This window comes from Cornus florida, unplaced genomic scaffold (assembly GCF_030987335.1).
Source record: "Cornus florida cultivar Cherokee Brave unplaced genomic scaffold, ASM3098733v1 CherokeeBrave_3.0.0_Hap2_Chr08, whole genome shotgun sequence".
Lineage (NCBI taxonomy): Eukaryota > Viridiplantae > Streptophyta > Magnoliopsida > Cornales > Cornaceae > Cornus > Cornus florida.
In genome coordinates, this window is record NW_026775578.1 from 50813385 (window position 1) to 50835477 (window position 22093).

Consider the following 22093-nt stretch of genomic DNA (forward strand, 5'->3'; position numbering starts at 1 on the left):
CTCATCTCCTACGAGTACCTTTATGTTACTCACCCCTACGATACTGGGGTATATTTCAGGTACGAAGACTTGGTTCGTGAAGCCTAGCATTCCTTGGATGTCGTGTAGCTTTCAAGTTTCCATTTCATGCGAATGTTAGCATGAAATGTCATTTTATAGACTTATATGTCAAAATATGTATATTTGATTCCATGTATGTAATGTGTACTTAAGTACATTTCTTTCAATGTATTTGATATGTATGAGATGAGGCCGGAGGCCAATGACCATTATATTGTGTTCTATGTACTTTTTAACTTTATGAAATATTGTGAAAATCTTGAAAAAATCGCAAGTCATTGCTTCACCACGGTTGCATCGGGTGTGGGAATTCCATTTTTATTCTTTCTTAGGGTCTTATTAATCTTGTATGACGTGTGGCCAAGGGCCAAATGGTCATTTGACTCCATTTTATATTTTTGGATTCCGAGTTTTCATTCCAAGTTCCATTTTTGTGTTTTTGCCCGTTGGGGGGTCGGATTTTGTATCGGTGGTATTTTTAAGTCGTGGACCATTGTAGTATGTCCAAATAGGTAAGTTACGTTTGCGTGTGTGGTCGTTTCCGGGCAAAACCTTATCATTTGTGTTTTGAGCCTCTTGTGAATTCATTTCGCATTTTTTTTGCATATTCTGATCTAGGGGCATTATGGACCTTTCACATCATTTTTATTTTCTTCTTTTGACATGGTTGAATAGAAAACATGATTTTAGGGGGGGTTTCTTCTTCATGTTTTTCCAGAAAATGTCGTCTTGGTACCGGAAATCCCTCGTGAAGTTTCAGCTTCTAGTTTTCATTTAGCAGCTCTATGACCCTCTTATTCAGTTCTGATCTAGGGGCATTTTGGGGATTTCACAGTGAGTTTTTTTCGATTCCATCCATGTTTTCGGGTAGAAAACTCGATTTTAGGGGGGGTTTCTTCTTTGTGTTTTTCCAGAAAAACTCGTCTTGAGCTCCGTTTCAAGCCTCAATTCTGGGCAGATCAAAAAAAATGTAGCGGCAGCCAAGGGCTGCCACCAGCCATGTCTTTGGGCGTCGGCATGCGCGCCGGTGGGCTCGCGCATGGGCGCCATGTGCGCCATGGCCCTCGTCGGGCCACCGCGACGTCAATTCTTTTTTTGAGCTTTTCTCCTTCATCCGTACTCCGATTCAAGTGAATTTTTTTTTTGAACTTGATTAATTTTTCGTCGTCTATCCAACGGTGTGCTCAGTTACACCCGGATATTTCTGAATAATTACCAGTTTGCCCTTAAAGCTTTAAGTGTCCATTTTTCGTCGTCATGCCGTTTCTCCTTCGTCCGGACTCCGAATCATGCGATTCTTGAGTCCATCTTGATTAGTTTTTTGTTGTCCTTGCAGCGGTGTGCTCGGTGGCACCCGAATCTACGGTTTTTAGAAAGGACTATTTTGCCCCTGGGGGCTTATTTGTCATGTTTTCGATCTTTTGCTTTAGCATCAGTTCTTGTTGAGTTCCACGACCTTATGGAAGGTCACTTTCACTTCTTAGAGTCTTGTTTTTTGTTTTCGCTTTCGCATTCGGATCCGCTATTGGATCATCCTTATGGTTCATCAAAGGACACACTGGCCTAAAAACCAAGGTCGTCACACCGTGGTTGTTTGTCAAAACGGTCAGCAAGTTGTAGAATAACCGACGTAGGTTTTAACTCTTTCAAACCTAGCTTTTCATGCACCGAGTAAGGAATAAGATTCACACTTGCTCCAAGATCAAGAAGTGCTCGCTCTATCATATTGTTTCCAATGATGTACGAAATTGTAGGAGCACCATAAACTTTAACATTTAGAGGAGTATTGTACTTAAGAATAACACTAACTTGCTTGGTGAGACAAATTTTCTTAGGAACTTAGCTTTTGGATTTTCTCTTAAGAGTGCACAAGTCCTTGAAAATTATAGAGTAGGCTGGAATTTGCTTTATAGCATCAAGCAGAGGGAGGTTGATTTTGACATGTTTAAAGACCTCGATCATATCTTGAATTTTCTCCCATTACTTACCAAAGTGGGAGGGTTCCTTGAGACGTTCAGGATATGGCGCTCTTGGCTCATAAGCTGTCTCAAGGTTAGGAGCAGATGAAGAAGTGACTCTACTTTCAACTCCTGTAGTGGATTGTAGAATAGAGTTTAAGGAAACATCCTTGGGATGTGGATTATGAATGATAGGAACAATGGAAACCCTAAACCTCTCTTTTTCTTCCTGTCCTTTTTCAACTTGATTGTCAACCACTTTACCACTCCTCAATGTAGTAATAGCATGAACATGCTCATGATGAATACTTGAGGAATTGGTTTCATCAATCATGTAAGTCTGCCCTTTCGGGTTGGCTATTGGCTGACTAGGCAGCTTTTCATCCTCTCTTTGAGATAGAGTACTCACTATTTGCCCAACTTGTGCTTTTAAATTTGCTATGGCTTGTGAATGAGAATTAAGAAGTTGGGTATTGGCTTTAAGATCAACAAGAGCATTGAGTACTTGATCCTCAAAAAGTAGAATTTCGAGGAGGAGGTGGAAGATTAGGAGTTTGAGTGGGTTGATTCCTGAACTGAGGTGGACGATAAATATCAGATTGATTGAAAGAATTATTTTGTGGCATAGGATTGGATGAATTTTGGTACTGTACCTGTGGTTGAGGAACAATGGTTCCTTGACTTTGATTACGCCATGATAGATTTGGATGATCTCTCCAGCCAAAATTATATGTAGAATCATATGGATTGTAAGCTAGTCTAGAGAATGCAGCATTCACTTGCTCCTGTAGGATCTCAAATGATTGTCCCATCATAGGGCAAGCGTCAGCAAAATGGGAAGGATTAGCACAGATTGAACAAACTTCCTTTGGCAAGGTAGTTTATGGATTAGCAATAGGAATTAAGCCAGATGATAAGACTTAATCAAACCTACGGTTTAATGCTTCTATTTGAGCGGCTAACTCACTAGATTTGTCTACCTCATAGAGTTTTTTAACCTTATGCATTCTAGGTGAAGACCTAGACCTAGAGGAAGAAGCATATTGCATTGAATTTTCACTTAAGGCCTCAAATAATTCCCAATTGTCAACCGGACTCTTACACAGAAAAGCTCCATTACTGGATGTATCAACCATATTTCGATAAGAATCAGAAAGACTATCATAGAAAATCTGTATTAAGTGCCATTTAGTAATATCATGTTGTGGACACTTTCTTAGAAGGTCATTATATCTTTCTTATGAATCATGGAGCTGTTCTCCTAGGATTTGGGAAAATGCAATGATTTTTCTTCCCATTTAAGAGGTTTACCTACTGTGTAATACTTTTCAAGAACTCTTGTTACAACATGTCCCATGTAGATATGGAATTTGTTGGAAGGGATTGCAACCAAGTTCTTACTTTGTCCTTAAGAGAGAATTGGAAAAGTAGCATCCTGAATGAATTATTGGTAAGAGTGGTCAACTTGGTAGTTGAACACAATTTTAAAAATACATCCAAGTGCATATAAGGATCCTCTATTGCAAACCCATGGAAGGTAGGAAGCATTTGGATCATAGCAGGCTTGATCTCAAAATGGGTTGCATCAGCATCAGGAAATACAAAGCACGAAGGGGAAGTGTATGTGGTTGGAATAAAATGATCCCTCAATTGTGGTTGTGGAGGAACAGGTGGCACCCGTTCTCCATTACCATTACCATTACCAGTGCCATTACCATTACCTGGTGCATTATGATTATCAGCCATGTTATTAGAGGAACTACCTATTGAATTCAAATGTTTTTTTAAGTTTTTTTAATTGACTAAGAGTTCTCTCTATTTCAGGATCATGCACTAAAGGTTTTGACTAAGTATGGCGAGTTAACATGCACTAATTCCACTAATCCTAATAGTAACAAAAATAAAATTTCTAAGTAAAAAAAAACAGCAAAAACTAACAGAAGGTTTTATAAACTGAAGCTTTTTATCCCTTACGCATCTTTGTTCTCACTGCCAATTTCCTGCACCTAAAAAGACAAAGAATTAAGGTGAGATATCAGAAAGTCTGAAGACTGGTAAACCAAAAATAAAACTAATTAAAAACTAAACTAATAAACAAATCACCCAGGCAATGGTGCCAAAAATTGTTGTCGTTAGTTTTTACACCAATAATAAATAACCACTCGTAATAGCATGAATCTTTGTAGGATAGCACTATAGAGAGGGTGTCGAACCCACAGGGAGATGAGTGTATTATGTTTTGCTTTTAACTAATCTTTACTGGTTTACAGGTAATTGGTTGAATTGATTGATTGGTTGTCATAATTATAAACTAAAATTAGACTAGAGTGATCAGAGAGAGAAAGGTCTTAGGGCTTTAACTTCACCACAACTTTCATACTATGGTTAACTATTTCAACTCTGGGGATTTAACAAATTATATTTCAAATGAATTGAACTCAATAACATTCGTTTAATTCGGTTTTTAAAGCAAGATATTTTACAAACTGCAGTTAACTATAACCTATCTGCGGTTAGCATAGACTATCTACCTACCTACTCTAACTACTTTAACTAATTTGTAAACAATCCATCTTTCCTAAGCATAGACTATGAAAACATTTATTTATAAAAAAACATTGGAACACCATTACATGACCTCTATTCTTATATCCGGCAAGGCTCTGCCAGATACTGTCTAATAAAAATAGGTTCAGAATAAAAGACGAACAGTTATATCTAAGACAAGGTAATAACAATTCGAAAACTATTTAAAACATTAAATCTAATTGAGTTGTCTCAATTGCTCATAGCCATGTAATTAGAAACATAATATATATTAAAATAACCCAGAGTTAAAACAATCAAACCATAGTACTAGATTGGGTTACATCAGTGCCCTAAGAGAGGAATTAGGTACTCATGACGATGCCGAATATCATCTGCGTTGTAGTCGTCTCCATCGTCACGGATGACACTTCTCTTCTCAGGATCTTCATCTTCTAAGGTTACGAAAACCCTAAAAGCCACCACCACAGTATCAGCCTTTTGAATAATACGAGAAAAAAGAACTTCTTTTATCAAGGCCCGTGCTTTCTTTTATAGAAGAAAATAAAGGTCTGGTGGGCTTTTAGGTCTTCTGGCCATTTGGAATGAAATACGACTTTGAAAAGAATAATCCCGTAACTTTAAATTTGATCTGTAATGGAAGGCTCGAGCTTTAGGAAGTAGAGCTCGAGTTTTGAGGTTCAGGCTCGAGCTTTGGCAACAAGGCTCGAGCTTCATTGAGTTATTGCTCGAGCTTCAAAGAATGGTGCTCAATCTTCACTTTTACACTTAGTTAAATTTCTTCAACTATTTTTCGAAGCGTCTTTTCCTTCAACACTTAGAATATTTTGGGATTCTTTTCTTTTAACTTTACTCGATCCAAGCTTTATAGGGCTCGAGCTCTAGGTACCAAGCTCAAGCTTTAGGTACTCATGGCTCGAGCTTTGAGTGATGGTGCTCGATTCTTGAGGTCTACCACAAGGCCTTGGGAGCTTGGTTCTTCTTTTAAATCAATTCTTCAAATTTCGACGCCTCATGCTTAAGCTTGAGGGCCAAGGCTCGAGCACCCTAAGGTCAGGCTTGGGCTCTGAAGGTACAAGGCTCAAGCTTCAATGCCTTGTTGATTTTTCTTCTTTTTCTTACAGGGCTCGAGCCTCAGGACTTGAGCTCGAGCTTTGGTTCTTGAATTCTTCTAAACTTCACCATTTAAGTTCTCGGCTTTCTTTGAATGACTGGCAACGACTTTGTAAGTTTCGATATCTGTCTTTTCATCATAAAGTCCCGGTTTTAACTAGTTTTAAACATAAATTAGTCTAATAATGGATCACTTTAGGCCTTAACATATGCATATTTAGGGGCTCGAATATGCAATATTCAGGGCTCATCATACGTTGTGTCTTCTATATTCAACCATCATCCTAGTATATGATGACTGCTTAGGGAGCTAATCACTGGAAAGGGAATGTGTCAAATTACATAACCTCAATTTGTGAGTCACACTTGCCTCCCTAGTTTATAAAATATGGAGTGAATGCAATTGTATCTTTGAGAAAAAAAATTTGCCTTCCTGTTCTTAGCTATGCATTAGAGCCTGTTCGATTGAAACTCATGACTTGTAAAATGATTAATTCCCTATCTTCTAGGTGTATTATGAGTGAGTGAGATCTCCTATCTTGTGTTCTAAAGCCACCTTTGCGACCGTCAGACTGATCGAAAGGCAATATTTCACGATCTGCCATTGTTCTGTTACCGGATTGTGACCATTGTAGTCATCCCTGTATGTACTGAATATTGTGTTTGTTGGGCTTCAACTTGGGTTGGGGTTAGTTTTCTAATTGCATTGTAATGACCCCAACTCGGGGATACGGATCGCTAACATGGTTCTTACCCGAACCCAAGGTCACATATTGGGTACTATGGTCATTTCATGTTATTATAATAGTTCATAAAGTTACGCTAGTCATTTACCGTGGCCAAATAACGGTTTAGAACCAAAAAGGAAAAATAGTCATTTAGTACGTTCATTATAACTTCTAAACTTATCAGGGGTATGCTGAGCGACACGAGGTTTTTCGTTTTCCATCAGTTGTGAAGGTTCATAATTTGACGTTGACCGGCTCAAAGTGAATCATTTTATGCCAGGAGCACTGTGGTTCGATGATTTATGGAACTTCTAGATGAACGTTGGAATCGACACTCAAGAGTCATACTATTAGTAAGGAGACTCCTTGCAAGATTACATTCCAAGCGATCTCTCTTAAGTGGGTGAACACGAAAGAGATCAACGAACACTAGTTTCCCAACCAATCAAATGTTATGGCCTCTCATTGGTCCCATATGACTAGACAGAATGTCATCGTAAAGGTTGACTGTGCTATGGATTGGTCATTACATTCCCAAATAATTATTTTTTTTTTTTAACAATCAAGTTCCCAAAAAACCCTCATGTTCCTAGTTTAGAAACCACCACTACCACCATTACCACCACCCTCGTCAAAACCACAATTGCCTTCCACTATCGCCGCCGCCGCCACTACTACCACCACTACCACCACCACCGCTGCCGCCGCTTTCCACCACTACCACTACCACCACCGTCATTTTCCACCATAACCACCACCGCGTTTCACCATCACCACCTCTATTGCCTTCCGCCACTAGCTTTCACTACCGCCACCTCTATTGCCTTCCACCACCGCCACTGGCATTGCCACCATTGTTGCCGCCTTCAACCACTACACTGACGCTGCCTCCACTGCCTTCTACCACCACCACTACCACCAACCACTACCACTTTTATTGTCTTCCACCACAATCACCATTATCGCCGCCGTCATCACCAACTCATTCCACCACCGCCGTCACCGTTACCACCATCACAGCTACTTTCCACCACCTTCTGCCACAACCACCACCGCCTTCCACCACCGCCACCTCCATTACCTTCCACCACCGCCACTGCCACCATTATTGCTGCCTTCAACCACCATACTACTGCCTCCTCTAGTGCCTTTCACCACCACCACCAATTTCCACCACTACTATTGACCACCGCCACCTCCATTGCCTTCCACCACCGTCATTGTCACCACCACCGTTACCATTATTGCCACCGTTACTGCCGCTATCTTCACCAATGCATTCCACCAATGCCACCTTCCACTTATACCAATACTGCCTTCCACCATTGCCACCGCCACCACTGTCGTCGCCTCAACCACAACCACACTGTCGTCACCTCCACTGTCTTCCACTACCGCCGCCTCCACTAATATTGCTACCACCTCCATCTCCACCGCTGCCACCATTGCCCTCTATGACCACCACCGTTTTCTACCACGACCTCCTCCACCTCCACCTTCACTACCATCATCACCTCCACTACCATCGTCACCCCCACTGTCTTCCACCACCACCACTTCCACGTACACCATTGTTGCCTTCCACCACCACTACTAATGCCACTGCCTTCCACTATCATCACCTACACCATGGACGCCTTACCACTACTACTCCCACCACTGCCGGTGCCACCATCTTCCACCATGACCACTTCCGCCTTCTGCCACCACCGCCGCCTTTCAATACCAACACTGCCTTCCAACACCACCACCTACACCATTACCGCTTTGCACCTCCACCACCATTATCACCACCATCTACCACCGCCGTATTTTTTTTTAAAAAAAATTATAGAAGAATGATCGATATTTTGTTAATTTTATTTAGTTGTCAGTAATAGGGGTATTATGAGAATTCAATTTAAAATTCATTTCATCCTAAATTTTATATTGGTCAAACCAAATAATAGAATGATTATTATCATTTAATTCCTACATGTTTCATAATTGCAACCAAACAATAGAATGAGAATGGATATTCCATTCCATTCCTACATTTCATTCCATTTCCATTCTCATTCCATTCCCACTTGCATTCTATTCAATTCTTGCATATCAAAAGCAGTATTACCGAATTCGATAGAATTGTGAACTTATTTTTTATTTTTTTAAAGAAACTTGAATTTTTAAAATATTGGTGTTAATCGGCTTAGTGTTTAATTCCTGAAAAATTTTAATGGGTAAGTGTTAGCCCCTTGACGGTTGTCCAAGGGAAAACATGGGCATTTCAAGGCCATGCCATGTCTCGGGAATACTTTGGCTTTGGTTAGACAGCCATGGAGATGCTTAGTGGGTTGTCAACATGCACAAGATGCTCAGCGTGCACACAAGATGCTTAAAAGGATGCTCGGCGTGCACTAAGGGTGCCCAGTGGCATTTTCGTAAATATGACGAAAAGTGAAACTTGGAGTTTTGACTCGGGATCTTTATGGGAGGTACCTTGAGTCCATAGAAGCTGGTTGGCGTAGACGACACTCAATTTGGATGTTGGGAAAAGCCTGAAAGGCCATTATGACTCCTCAAGCATGGGTGATGTTTACCCTTGTAGAGTGCTGGATTTCCTTAAGACTATATTAGGGGGGGTCTGTTGTGCACATCGGTTGGGCTATGGCATGGCTTGCTTAGAGGGCTTAGCCAACGTGCATAGGCACGTGTTGCACCACTCCAAGATGGTTGCACAAGTGGGGAGCATCCAAGATGTTGAAGGGCAAACAAGTGGGCACCGACACACGCGCTGGTGTGCAGCGGCGCGCATGCGGGCATGCAGGTGGGCACGCGGGCTGGCGTCCAACCTGGTGTACGCGAGCATCTAGCTCGGCGTGCACATGGGCGTCCAGGTGGGTGTACAGCCACGGGCGCATGAGGGTTTAAACATGGCGCGCAAAGAAGGGCACTAGTGTATGCGCCGGCGTGCACTTTGGTGTGCACCCGAGCGTGCGCACGGGCGTGCATGGCTTGGCACGCTGTGCACTCAGAGACATATATATGTGGGTGCAGATTGGTGGACTTGGCTTGGGCTAGGTTCACAAGGTTGACTCAGATGTGGCTAGAGCATGGACAACATAAAGTCATGGCTTGCGGTTATAAGAGGTGGTGGCTTAGTGGGCTCGGTCGGTTGGGGGAAGTTACTAGCACTTCCCACTCATCATGGGAAGTGGGGGAGTGCTAAGTAACCTCCCAAGCATGTGGCACAATTCTGAGAGGACCAACACACAGGCGGTTAAGGGTGGTTTCTTCCACTATGCAGAATGTAACTTCTTGTGGTTATGTGGCATGAGCAGAACATGCCACCAAGTTTAGCAGTTGGGCTTGTCAACTGCATTATAATGCTGGCACATTTAGAGGGTGCCAGCATGACCCTAGGTGGATGGGGGGTGTCATCCATCATCTTAGTGGGCAGTTATGGGCAGTTTTGAGAGTGGCCTATATAATGCTAAGGTGGGCTTTGTAGAGAGAACAGAGAGGAGGGTGTGAGCCTTGGTTGTTCCTTGTACGAACTCATGTTCCTTTGTAATATGTTTAATATGAGCAAAGGTTGGGGCTTGTCCCTGTAAACTGTGTGTGTGCCTTCTTTACATTTCTAGACTGTGTGTATTGTGTTGGCTGAGACTTGGTGGCCCCAAGTGCCATTGCAGAGGCAAAAATTCGTGGTGTAATTTAGCCCTGTGACAATTGGTGTTAGAGCCCCGTTCTACGATGGCTGGAGGTAATACTCGTGAGAGAGTTTCCCATTTGGAAGAGTTCGTGGGTTTTCCTACAGAAACAGAGGTACAAGATAGTGCAGAGAGCCTTGTTATTCGAATTGAAAACTTCGCTTCTGAAGTGGAGATCTTAAAGACTGATCCTGGTGGGTTTGGTGACTTTATGCAAGCCACCAAAGAGCGATTGACCCGTATCTCTGAAGATGTTGAGTTATTGACTGATGTCTTCAAGAAGAACCTAAAAGACCTTGAAGATGAAGTGTCCTTGGTGAAGAGGGCCATTCATGGGAGTTCCAGAGGCGGTGGTGATCCTCTTTCACAGAAGATCAAGGTGCCGGATCCTAAGTCTTTCAGTGGTACCCGAAATGCCAAAGAGTTGGAGAATTTCTTATGGGACATGGAGCAGTACTTCAAGGCTGCTCGAATCCCTGATGGCGAGAAGGTGACCATTACAAGCATGTATCTGTCTGATGATGCAAAACTATAGTGGCGCACACGGACAGAGGACGATGCTTTTGCGGGTAGGCCTCGGATTGAAGTTTGGGAGACTCTTAAGAAGGAATTGAAGGACCAGTTCTTGCCTCAAAATACTGCATGGATTGCAAGGGAATCTCTGAAGAAATTAAAGCACACAGGTACCATTCGTGACTATGTGAAGGACTTTAGTTCCTTGATGCTGGACATTCGAAATATGTTAGAGGAGGACAAGCTGTTCAATTTTATGTCCGGATTGTAACCATGGGCTCAGGCAGAACTTCGTAGGCAAGGTGTGAGGGACCTTCCTACTGCCATGACAGCGGCATATTGTCTTATAGATTTTAAGATGACTGGGTCTACTACACAAGACAAGAAGAAGTCCAAGGAGGGGAAGAAAGACAAAGGCCAGTCCTTCAGGTTTAAAGACAAGAATCAAAAGAAGGATAAAGGCGTTGGCTTTGTCAAGGCCAAGGCAGATTATAATAACAAAGGGAGTAGTAGTGGGACTAAGCCCAACTACGGTTGTTTCATCTGCAATGGTCCCCATCGTGTTAGGGACTGTCCCAAGAGGGAGAAGCTGAGTGCTATTGTCGCTGATTCAAAAGGAGACTCAGACTTGGAATCTGGTCCAACCCGAGTTAATCCTTTGCAAATGTTGAATGGTCTTACTGAAGAACAGTCCATAGAGTTGAAAGGGCTCATGTTCATTTAGGTGACGCTGAATGGCAAGGAAGTGAGGGAAGTAAGTAACTTTAATTTAAAGTTAATTCCACATGCTAATAAGATGAAAGCTGTGAATTCTGAAGCCAAGCCTGTCTTAGGCATGGCCACCACTTCTATGAAAGTTGGTTGTTGGGAGGGCGTAGTTAGTCTTATGGCTGTACCCTTAGATGATTTTGATCTAATTCTTGGAATTGAGTTCCTTACGAAAGCTAGAGTGGTAGTTGTGCCATATTTGGGAGGAGTTTTTATTTGGGATAGGAGTTGTCCATGTTTTATTCCATCAGTGGTTCTTTATGGGCACCAAAAGAAGGAAGATCGTAAATATGGCTGCATCGAAATAATCTCTGCATTGCAAGTGAAAACAGGTTTGAAGAGGGGAGACTCTACCTTTCTTGCAGCTATGATAGAGATCAAACCGGACCAGCTTGTTGAAGTTCCGGATTCTGTTGCTGAAATTCTAGAGGAATTTACAGAAGTGATGCCACCAGAACTACCCAAGCAATTGCCCCCTCGATGTACTGTTGATCATAAGATAGAGTTGGAGCCGGGTGCAAGGGCTCCTGCTCAGGCCCCATACCGGATGACGCCTTCAGAACTGGCTGAACTGCGTAGACAGTTGGATGAGTTGTTGGAGTCTGGCTATATTCAACCATCCAAGGCACCGTATGGCGTGCCAATATTGTTCCAGAAGAAGCAGGATGGCTCAATGCGGATGTGTGTGGACTATAGGGCTCTGAATAAGGTGACTGTGAAGAACAAGTATCCAGTGCCCAATGCCGCTGATTTATTTGACAGGTTGTCAAGGGCATCCTACTTTACTAAGCTGGATTTACGTGCAGGCTACTAGCAGGTGCGTATAGCAGAAGGAGATGAACCCAAAACTGCATGTGTAACTTGTTATGGGTCTTATGAATTTCTTGTAATGCCGTTTAGGCTAACTAATGCCCCGGCAACCTTCTGCAACTTAATGAATAATTTGTTTTATGACTACAATGATCGCTTTGTTGTTGTTTACTTGGATGACATTGTAGTCTATAGTGAGTCATTGAAAGATCACTTAAAACACTTGAGATTGGTTTTCTCAAAACTGAAGGAGTTTCAGTTATTTGTCAAAAAGGAGAAGTGTGAGTTTTGTCGCCAAGAAGTGATGTTTTTGGGGCATTGGATCAGTAAGGGCCATGTCAGAATGGATGAGAGAAAGGTGAAAACCATCCTTGATTGGTCTGCACCTGCCAAAGTGACAGAGTTGAGATCTTTTCTAGGGTTGGCAAACTATTACAGAAAGTTTATAAAGGGGTATTCCAAGAAGGTTAGTCCTTTAACGGACTTGCTGAAGAAGGACAAACAGTGGGTTTGGTCTGAGGAGTGCCAGAATGCTTTTGAGATGCTTAAGCAGGCAGTGTCTACAGAACCGGTCTTGAGACTGCCTGACTTTGGTTTACCATTTGAAGTGCATACTGATGCCTCTGATAGAGCAATTGGTGGGGTCCTAGTCCAAGAAGGACACCCATGTGCCTTTGAAAGCAGGAAGCTTAAAGATGCTGAACAGAGGTATACAACTCACGAGAAGGAGATGACTGTAGTGATACATTGTCTTGACGCATGGAAGCACTATCTGTTGGGTACCAAGTTTATAGTGGTGACTGATAATGTGGCCAATACTTACTTCAAGACATACAAAACGCTTACTCCAAAGCAAGCTCGTTGGCAAGAGTTTCTTGGGGAGTTCAATTTTGTGTGGGTTCATAGACCTGGAAAGCAGAATCAGGTTGCTAATGCCTTGAGTAGGAAAGAAGTGCAGGAGTATGTGGCGTCGTTGACAACGGTGTATCCTGATTTCCTTGACAGAATCAAAGAGCAATCTCAGTTCGACAATGCCTATCAGAAACTAAAGCAACAGGTTACTGATGGTGAAGTCAGAAAGTACAGGATTGAAGATAATCTACTCTACGCCAGAGGAGGTAGATTATATGTTCCTGTTAGAGGTTTGAGACGGGAACTAATGTGGGAAATGCATGATCCTCAGTGGGCTGGACATCCAGGGGTGGATAGAATGCTGGCGTTGATATCTAGATCACATTACTGGCCCAAGATGGAGGATGACATAGAGTTATATGTCAAGACTTGCTTGGTCTGTCAGAAAGACAAGCATGAGAGGAAGAAGGAGGCAGGGCTACTGCAACCCTTGCCTATACCAGAGCGTCCACAGCAGTCAGTTTCAATGGACTTCATTTCTGGTTTTCCTAAGCTGGAAGGTATGAGATCTATTTTTATGGTTGTAGATAGATTCTCTAAGTATGTAATTTTTATTGCTGCACCACATGCATGCCCAGCGGAAGTTGCTGCTGGTTTATTTCATAAGTTTGTGGTGAAATATTTTGGCTTGCCCGAAGATATTGTTAGTGATTGTGACACCAGATTTACAGGAAGGTTCTGGACAGTGCTATTTGGCTTGATGAGTTCTGAACTGAAGTTCTCTACAGCAAACCATCCTCAGACTGATGGACAGACTGAAAGGATGAACCAGTTATTGGAAGAATATCTGAGGCACTATGTCACTGCAAGTCAGAAAAATTGGCTGGAGTTGCTAGACACTGCACAATTGTCTTATAATTTGCACAGGTCTTCAGCAACAGGAATGAGTCCCTTTGAGTTGGCAACAGGGCAACAACCTCGCACACCACAGGAGGTAGCAGTGCAGAGGACTGGTGGAAGATGCCCTGCAGCATACCGATATGCCCGTTCCATGCAAGAGATGGTGGAAGAGGCACAAGACAGCCTTGCCAAGGCTGCGAGAAGGATGAAAAAGTATGCAGATAAAGGGAGAAGGCCATTAGAGTTCCAAGTGGGAGACAAGGTTCTGTTGAAGTTGACTCCACAGATTTGGAAGAAGATAAGCAGCAAGACTATTCACAGAGGGCTGATTCAGAAGTATGATGGTCCATTTGAAGTTGTGAAGAAAGTGGGGAATGTTGCTTATAGATTACAGTTACCTGAGAGACTGAAGGTCCATCCTACTTTTCATGTGAGTTTCCTCAAGCCTTTTCATGAGGACACTGCAGATACATCAAGACAGCGGGCTAAGAGAGCCCCACCTGTTATTCGGTTGCAGTTTAACAAGGAGGTGGAGAAGATTTTGTCTCACCGAACCCAAGGTCAGAGTAAGAAAAATCACAGAACTGATTACTTGGTGCAATGGAAAGGATGCAGTGAAGCAGAGGCGAGTTGGGAAAGAGATGTGACATTATGGCAGTTTGAGAAACAGGTAAGGGAGTACTTGGACAAGTCGACGAGGGCGTCGACTTCTTCTGGTGGGGGTGGTTTGTTAGCCCCTTGACGGTCGTCCAAGGGAAGACATGGACATTTCAAGGCCATGCCATGTCTCGAAAATACTTTGGCTTTGGTTAGACAACCATGAAGATGCTCAGTGGGTTGTCAGCGTGCACAAGATGCTCAGCGTGCACACAAGATGCTTAAAAGGATGCTCGGCGTGCACTGGGGGTGCCCAGTGGCATTTTTGTAAATATGGCGAAAAGTGAAACTTGGAGTTTTGACTCGGGATCTTTATGGTAGGTAACTTGAGTCCATAGAAGCTGGTTGGCGCTGACGACACTCAATTTGGATGTCGGGAAAGGCCTGAAAGGCCATTATGACTCCTCAAGCATGGGTGATGTTTACTCCTGTCAGAGTGCTGGATTTCCTTAAGACTATATTAGGGGGGCTCTGTTGAGCACATCGGTTGGGCTATGGCATGGCTTGCTTAGAGGGCTTAGCCAACGTGCATAGGCACGTGTTGCACCACTCCAAGATGGTTGCACAAGTGGGGAGCATCCAAGATGTTGAAGGGCAAACAAGTGGGCACCGACACGCGCGCTGGTGTGCAGCGGCGCGCGTGCAGGCGTGCAGGTGGGCACGCGGGCTGGCGTCCAACCTAGTGTGCGCGAGCATCTAGCTCGGCGTGCGCATGGGTGTCCAGGTGGGTGTATAGCCACGGGCGCATGAGGGTTCAAACATGGCGCGCGAAGAAGGGCACTAGTATGTGCGCCGGCGTGCACTTTGGTGTGCACCCGAGCGTGCGCACGGGCGTGCATGGCTTGGCACGCCGTGCACTCAGAGACATATATATGTGGGTGCAGATTGGTGGACTTGGCTTGGGCTAGGTTCACAAGGTTGACTCAGATGTGGCTAGAGCATGGACAACACAAAGTCATGGCTTGCGGTTATAAGAGGTGGTGGCTTAGTGGGCTCGGTCGGTTGGGGGAAGTTACTAGCACTTCCCACTCATCATGGGAAGTGGGGGAGTGCTGAGTAACCTCCCAAGCATGTGGCACAATTCTGAGAGGACCAACACGCAGGCGGTTAAGGGTGGTTTCTTCCACTATGCAGAATGTAACTTCTTGTGGTTATGTGGTATGAGCAGAACATGCCACCAATTCTAGCAGTTGGGCTTGTCAACTGCATTATAATGCTGGCACATTTAGAGGGTGCCAGCACGACCCTAGGTGGATGGGGGTGTCATCCATCGTCTTAGTGGGCAGTTATAGGCGGTTTTGAGAGTGGCCTATATAATGCTAAGGTGGGCTTTGTAGAGGGAACAGAGCGGAGGGTGTGAGCCTTGGTTGTTCCTTGTACGAACTCATGTTCCTTTGTAATATGTTTAATATGAGCAAAGGTTGGGGCTTGTCCCTGTAAACTGTGTGTGTGCCTTCTTTACATTTCTAGACTATGTGTATTGTGTTGTTGTGTTGGCTAAGACTTGGTGGCCCCAAGTGCCATTGCAGAGGCAAAAATTCGTGGTGTAATTTAGCCCTGTGACAGTAAACATGGCGGAGGAGGCATGTATTTTATAAATTTTATACATTTAAAAGAAAAAATTAATGAACCAGCATGCCCCAGGGCCATGCTGGAACCGGCCATGTTAGGTTGGATAAAAACAAAACCTTTCGACGAATTCTATATTAAGATTAATTAATGATATGCAAGCTATTATGAAAACAAAGTGGTTAGAAAAACCAAAAAAAAAATTGTTCGGGCCTCTGCCTCGTAGATTTCAAATACCATTAAAGAAAGTAATACGTTGCCATTTAGGAACTCTTTCATCTAGAAGATGTTATGGAAATGCCATTTGTGCGTGTTATACTATATCGTATCAAAAAACACACGTTATGAACTATAAAAAAAAAAGGCAGAAAAGGATGGCGCAAAAATATATATATATTAAGTGCCCACTCAAATAGATTGAGGGAAAAAAAAAAATACAAAGAATAAGAGAACCAAAAGAATTTTCAGGAATTAAACACTAAGCAGATTAACAGACATATTTATCATTTGCATTTCAAATTCTGGATTTTCTGGCTCGCGATATTAACTTCCATGGTGCAATTCATATTGATAGCTTTCTTCTTCTTCATCACCAGCATTAGCTCCACCTTTCCGGTCAATCTTGATGTGCTGCTCAGTGGCAAAATCCCAGAATTGAAATCACTTCCTAATTCTGAACTGGTTGGTAAATTGGTTGATGATAGGTTTATTGTAACATTGAACCTCTTGGTGGATTGAAATTTAGCCGTTGACTTAGGAACAAAAGCATTCCCTATTTCTGCACCCCTGTAGTAGAAGGTAATGGTACTATTGTCGAATTTGTAGGGACCGAAGTTGGTGTTCTTGACACCAAGTCGTGCATTCATTCTCATGTCAAATGATGAAGCCGTGACACTAAACGTCTCGAATGAGGCATCACGTACGCGGAACTTGGGAGTTTTGACCTTCATGACAGTGAGTGAAAAGATGACTATAACAATGGTTTGGAACACAGCAAACGCAGCAATATATAGAATAAGTTTCTTGCGTTTCTGGCGTTTAAGTTCTTTGGTTTGTGACTCTTCGTCTGCTCGGCCATAGTTATATGGTGTTGCCGAGTTATGCCCTGGTTGCTGCTCCTTCTCTGCCATTAATCTTCTTGATAAAGATTGACTTGTTTAGAAATATGGTATTGAAGAAAGGGTGGTGGCCGGGAGTACGTGAAATATGAGCAGTTATATGAATATGCTATGTATGCTTTTAAGCGATATAAGAATTTAGCAGTGAAATGTAACACTTTTGCTGAAAGTTTTAAGATATGTTGGTGAGGACTAATGGGTTTGTTGCAAGCTATATTTATAATGGTATGTTCTTTTTTTTTTAATGGATGTAAAATAATTATGAAACACCTCCCTTGAACCTTCACAGACAAGGGCTACAAGTTTGACTTTCTAGAAACGCGCCAAAGTTGTGTGACTTTGTTGATATATCACTCCATTTTTCTTGACACGCAACATTCTTAAATAAAATAATAAATATCTGATTAAATAATATAAGATGGTTCTATAGGAAACATATTAAAAATAGTTTCTCAGTGCCGTACTTGACCCCATGCAGCCAATTTTTTCTCTTCAGTTAATTTTGTTTACATTCTTCCTATCGTGTTTCTCATCATTTGTCCTGTGCCGAGTAAGGAGCAGTCGGTCACTGTCCATCAATGTCAGCTCTTCAAAAATTTGAGTGGTCAATCACTATCCATCAATTTCATTTTTAAAGAACTGGGGCAATGTTTGCACTCTAAAAATAAAGGTTTATCGAACCACATGATGTTTGCCGATCGAAGGAAAAAAGGTCATTTTGTTTTAATAAGAGTGAGTTGTAGATTGTTCGTTAGAATTCAATTCAAAGGTGATTCCCATATCATATATTTCTTTTAGAAAATCTATGAAGACATGTGGCAAAGATAGGGATAAACATGCAAGATGTCATTAATAAGACAAGTGCAGGAAACTACATTTTGCAAGTTTAGTGCCATGTCATCAAAGTTATTTGATTTTAGGGATAATTACTAATACGTGGGCTTAAGGACTCAATGTTACTCTAAAATGGAAATAAAGTCTTGATTTTCTCTAAAAGGATTGACCTAGATAATATTTCTCTAAAATAAATTCCACTTTATGCTTTATATCACAAAAGAACTTATAATACTAAAATGACCCAAAGTAATATTTGAATAGAAAAAAAGCCTTAGATCATGAAATAAAATTACAGAACGGTTTTTTAAACAAAATATTTAATATTTTTTTCTTTTCTTTTTAATTTTTCACGGTAAGTTAAAATTAGACAATAGCTTAATAAAGACTTATAGACTTCTTTAGACAAAAGATCGCATATATAAATTTAATTTAACGAAACAGTATAGCGCTGATACCAAAATTGAGACGGATCCGACCGGATAGAAGCATGCAAAATAACATAGAAGCAATTTAACAATTAAATCACAGAAATGACTGCCGAACCTGATATCGCTCTGATAATGCCCTGTAAAAACGCCTGAACACCGGCAAAGAACAGGCCAACAAGCCAACAGTTCGAGTCAACTCACAGAAGAAATTGCTAAATTAAACTAAGGCTGCTTGTACTGGTTGGAATATGTGAAAACTCTAGGATCTACATTGTCTGGCTAAATAAAATCTATATATTTGATCTATTTGTCGACAGAAGTCTTTTGCCCGAAAGTACTGAAAATACTAAATAAGGAAAAGAAGTTTATTGAACAGGAGCAAACTAGATGATTTATTTCATGAGAAATATATACATAGATACACACTGTTTATACATGGATACACTTGCACACTATATGTTACAAAGGAAATATACTGAAGGAAATCACAAAGGAAAACACACTAGAAACTGAAGGCTAGGACGCTTGATGATTCGAGACTTGTTTGCTCTAAAACTCGATGATCTTCATTTGAGCAGAGAGGTTCCTTTTATAGCAGAAGAGAGGGATGAATCGGCGGTTGAGATTGAAGATGCCGCATGGATGGTTGAGATTCAAGATACTTTAGAGATAAGATGGCATGAATTATTGCTGAACTGTTGATGTCGTCTTCTGGAGAATTATATTAACTTTTGCTGTTGGGAATTTGCTTCCGGTGGATCTGCTTTTATCTGTACACTATTGAGGATCTACTTTTTACTGTAAAGAACCTGCTTTTTGCTCAAAATTCGTGCATATTATCCAAATTTCTGTCGGTTGGGCTAGCTGGTGAGATATCTCCTCTGTGCATGCGGGCCAGATATTCATCAGTACTGTCTGGTGAGCTAGTTTCTTCGTTTCTGAAGGCCAGTTCAAGCTGTTCTAACAGCATCTTTTCCTCATTTATTATTTCTTCAACTTCCGGGGATATCTCAATCTCTGGAGGAGACTTAATGACATGAGGAATTCTTGCCTTAACAAAAATTTCCATATTGATATTCTGATCATAGAGTTTGAAACCAGGATTGTAGCTTTGGTTAATTTGTCGATAAGCTTTATAGTACACCAAATGGTTAAAGGTAGTGGGGTCAATTTCAACACAAAAGTTATTTGCGAAATCAACATGTCGTGTTAGAATCTTGATTTCAGTTGGATCAGAATGAATGTAAACTTGATGCTGTCCCAAAATTATCGCTCCATCTTTTACCCATTCTGGGGGAGTACTGTGGATTTGAAGGAGAATTGGACTTTCTGGCATAAAACTCTAGGTTATTTTTTGTTCGAAGGAGATGGCTTGGTTTAAACGGTTGGGAAAATTACACAGAGAATTAAGATATTCTAAGGGCGTATCCTTGGGTATTGTGACACTGTAGATCATTCCTAGTTCTAATAGCTTGCTTAAATAACAAATGGTTGTTTTGGTAGAGAAAAGGGTTTTTCTCGTTATTTCAAAAGGAATAAAGAAAATAGGATCTACATCTAACAAGATAACGGACATAAGTATCTGGGTGCCTGTTTGTATAAATCGTAGGAAAAAGTAGTTATATTGGGTTCCTTTGGGTGGACTGTTATTTTTGAGGTAGTTTTGGATATCAACCCACTCTGTGAGACCATCAGACTTAATCTCTTCAAGAATAAGGTCTTTAAGATCATCAGGGAAGAGCTCAACTTGTTGTCTTAGGATTTCTCTGTAAGTTGAGGAAAAGAGGGGTAGAAGCTTAGCATACTTGGTTTGTACCTGCAAAAACTGAACTTTCTAAAGATTTTCATCTTCATTAGTTATCTGTTCAGAAATAGTTAGTTCTGTGGGGTTTTCTGTTGATCTTTGATAGGCTAAATTTAACTTTTTATAATGAGATATAAGAATCTCGTGCTCCTTTTGTAAATTCTGATATGCTGTATTAGTTGATACAAAATATTCACTTAATGTATTTAGATTTCTAACGAGGGTTCTATCGGGGTTGTTTCTGGAAAACCAAATATTATCTAAAATAAGTTTTTGGTCAGGCAAAAGATTATGTCTAGCGCGGAACTGTTGAGCTGGGTTTTGGATAATTAAAAGAGGATTAGAAGTGCCTGGTATAAGGCTATAGCTATTGTTGCTCGTGATCTCCATTCTTGCAAAATTTAACAATCGATAAGTAAACGAGATAGAATATCTGCTAAATAATTATCTTTTCCTCTGACATGTTCAAATATAGGTTTAAAACCTCTTCTAGTAATACAGTCAATAAAGGAAATCCACCTTTTAGCAGACATCCGTTGTTGTTTTGCTTTATTTGCGAATTTAATTATATTATCACAATCTGTTCGTATAAGAAATTCTTTATCAAGGAAAATCTGAAATTTTTCAATAGAGTTGGTTACCCCTAAAATTTCTAAGTCCTTGGAGGGTAAAATAGATTGTGCTTTATTAAAGGTTCTACTAGTATGGCGACAAATTTGTTCTTCATCTCGGGAAGACTCTTTTGTTGGTCTTTGAAGAAGTAACCCTGCCCATCTTTGAGTTGATGCATCTGTTTGAATAATTTTATAACTTTTTTCAAGTGGAAGCTGTAAAGGTTCTAACTGCGAGACTAAAGATTTAATTTTCTTAACTAATTCTATATCTTGGGTATTGAAATACTTTTGACCATGTTTTCTTAGTTTTGAATATAAAGGTCCGACTAGTTGTCCTAATTTTGGAATAAAATTGCGACCATAGTTTAATAATCCTAAAAATGCTTATAACAACTTGGTCGCTTCTAATTTATCAGGAAAGTCTCAAATCTTTTTAACAATATGAGATTGTAATTCTATTGTTCCATCTTTTATGTATAAACCTAAGAATTCAATATCTTGTTTTTCTAATATCATCTTTTTACTACTTATAATGAGTCATTGTGTTATGAACTCAGTGAATATAATTTCAAGATGTTTTCTATGTTCTTCTTTAGTTTGACTGAAGACTAAGATATCGTCGATGTAAACACAACAGAATTTTGAGTGTTTATTAAATATAGTATCCATTTTTCGCTGAAACTCTTGGGGTGCATTTTTTAATCCAAAAGGCATTACAAACCACTCATAATGTCCTTCAGGACATGTGACCGTTGTCCATTCAATGGATTCATCAGCCATCCGAATTTGCCAAAATCCTGATTTACAGTCAAATTTAGAAAACCATTTTCTATTTTGGATTCGATTTATTAAAACATCTTTATTAGGGATTTTATAACTATCATCATAGGTATTATCATTTAATCTTTTATAATTTATAACCATACGAGCCTTTCCTCTTTTTATTTCGGCATGATTTCTAACCATAAAAGCTGGACTCCTATGTCTACTATTACTTTTTCTTTTTACTTTTAATAATAATAGTTCTTTAATTTGTCTTTGGAATTCTTATTGATCGTCTAAAGTATGAGAATTATCTTGTGTCTTTATAGTTATAAAAGGAGTTTTTATATTTAATTTTGCTTC

The 22093-nt window shown here is 40.9% G+C and overlaps 1 protein-coding gene across 1 annotated transcript; it reads right to left on the minus strand.

Moving 5' to 3' along the window:
- Positions 1–16670: 16670 nt before the first annotated feature.
- On the minus strand, positions 16671–17297 carry LOC132270221 (late embryogenesis abundant protein At1g64065-like). The gene has a single exon (XM_059771411.1). It carries the CDS (start codon positions 17295–17297, stop codon positions 16671–16673), a length of 627 nt encoding a protein of 208 aa, XP_059627394.1.
- Positions 17298–22093: the final 4796 nt, after the last annotated feature.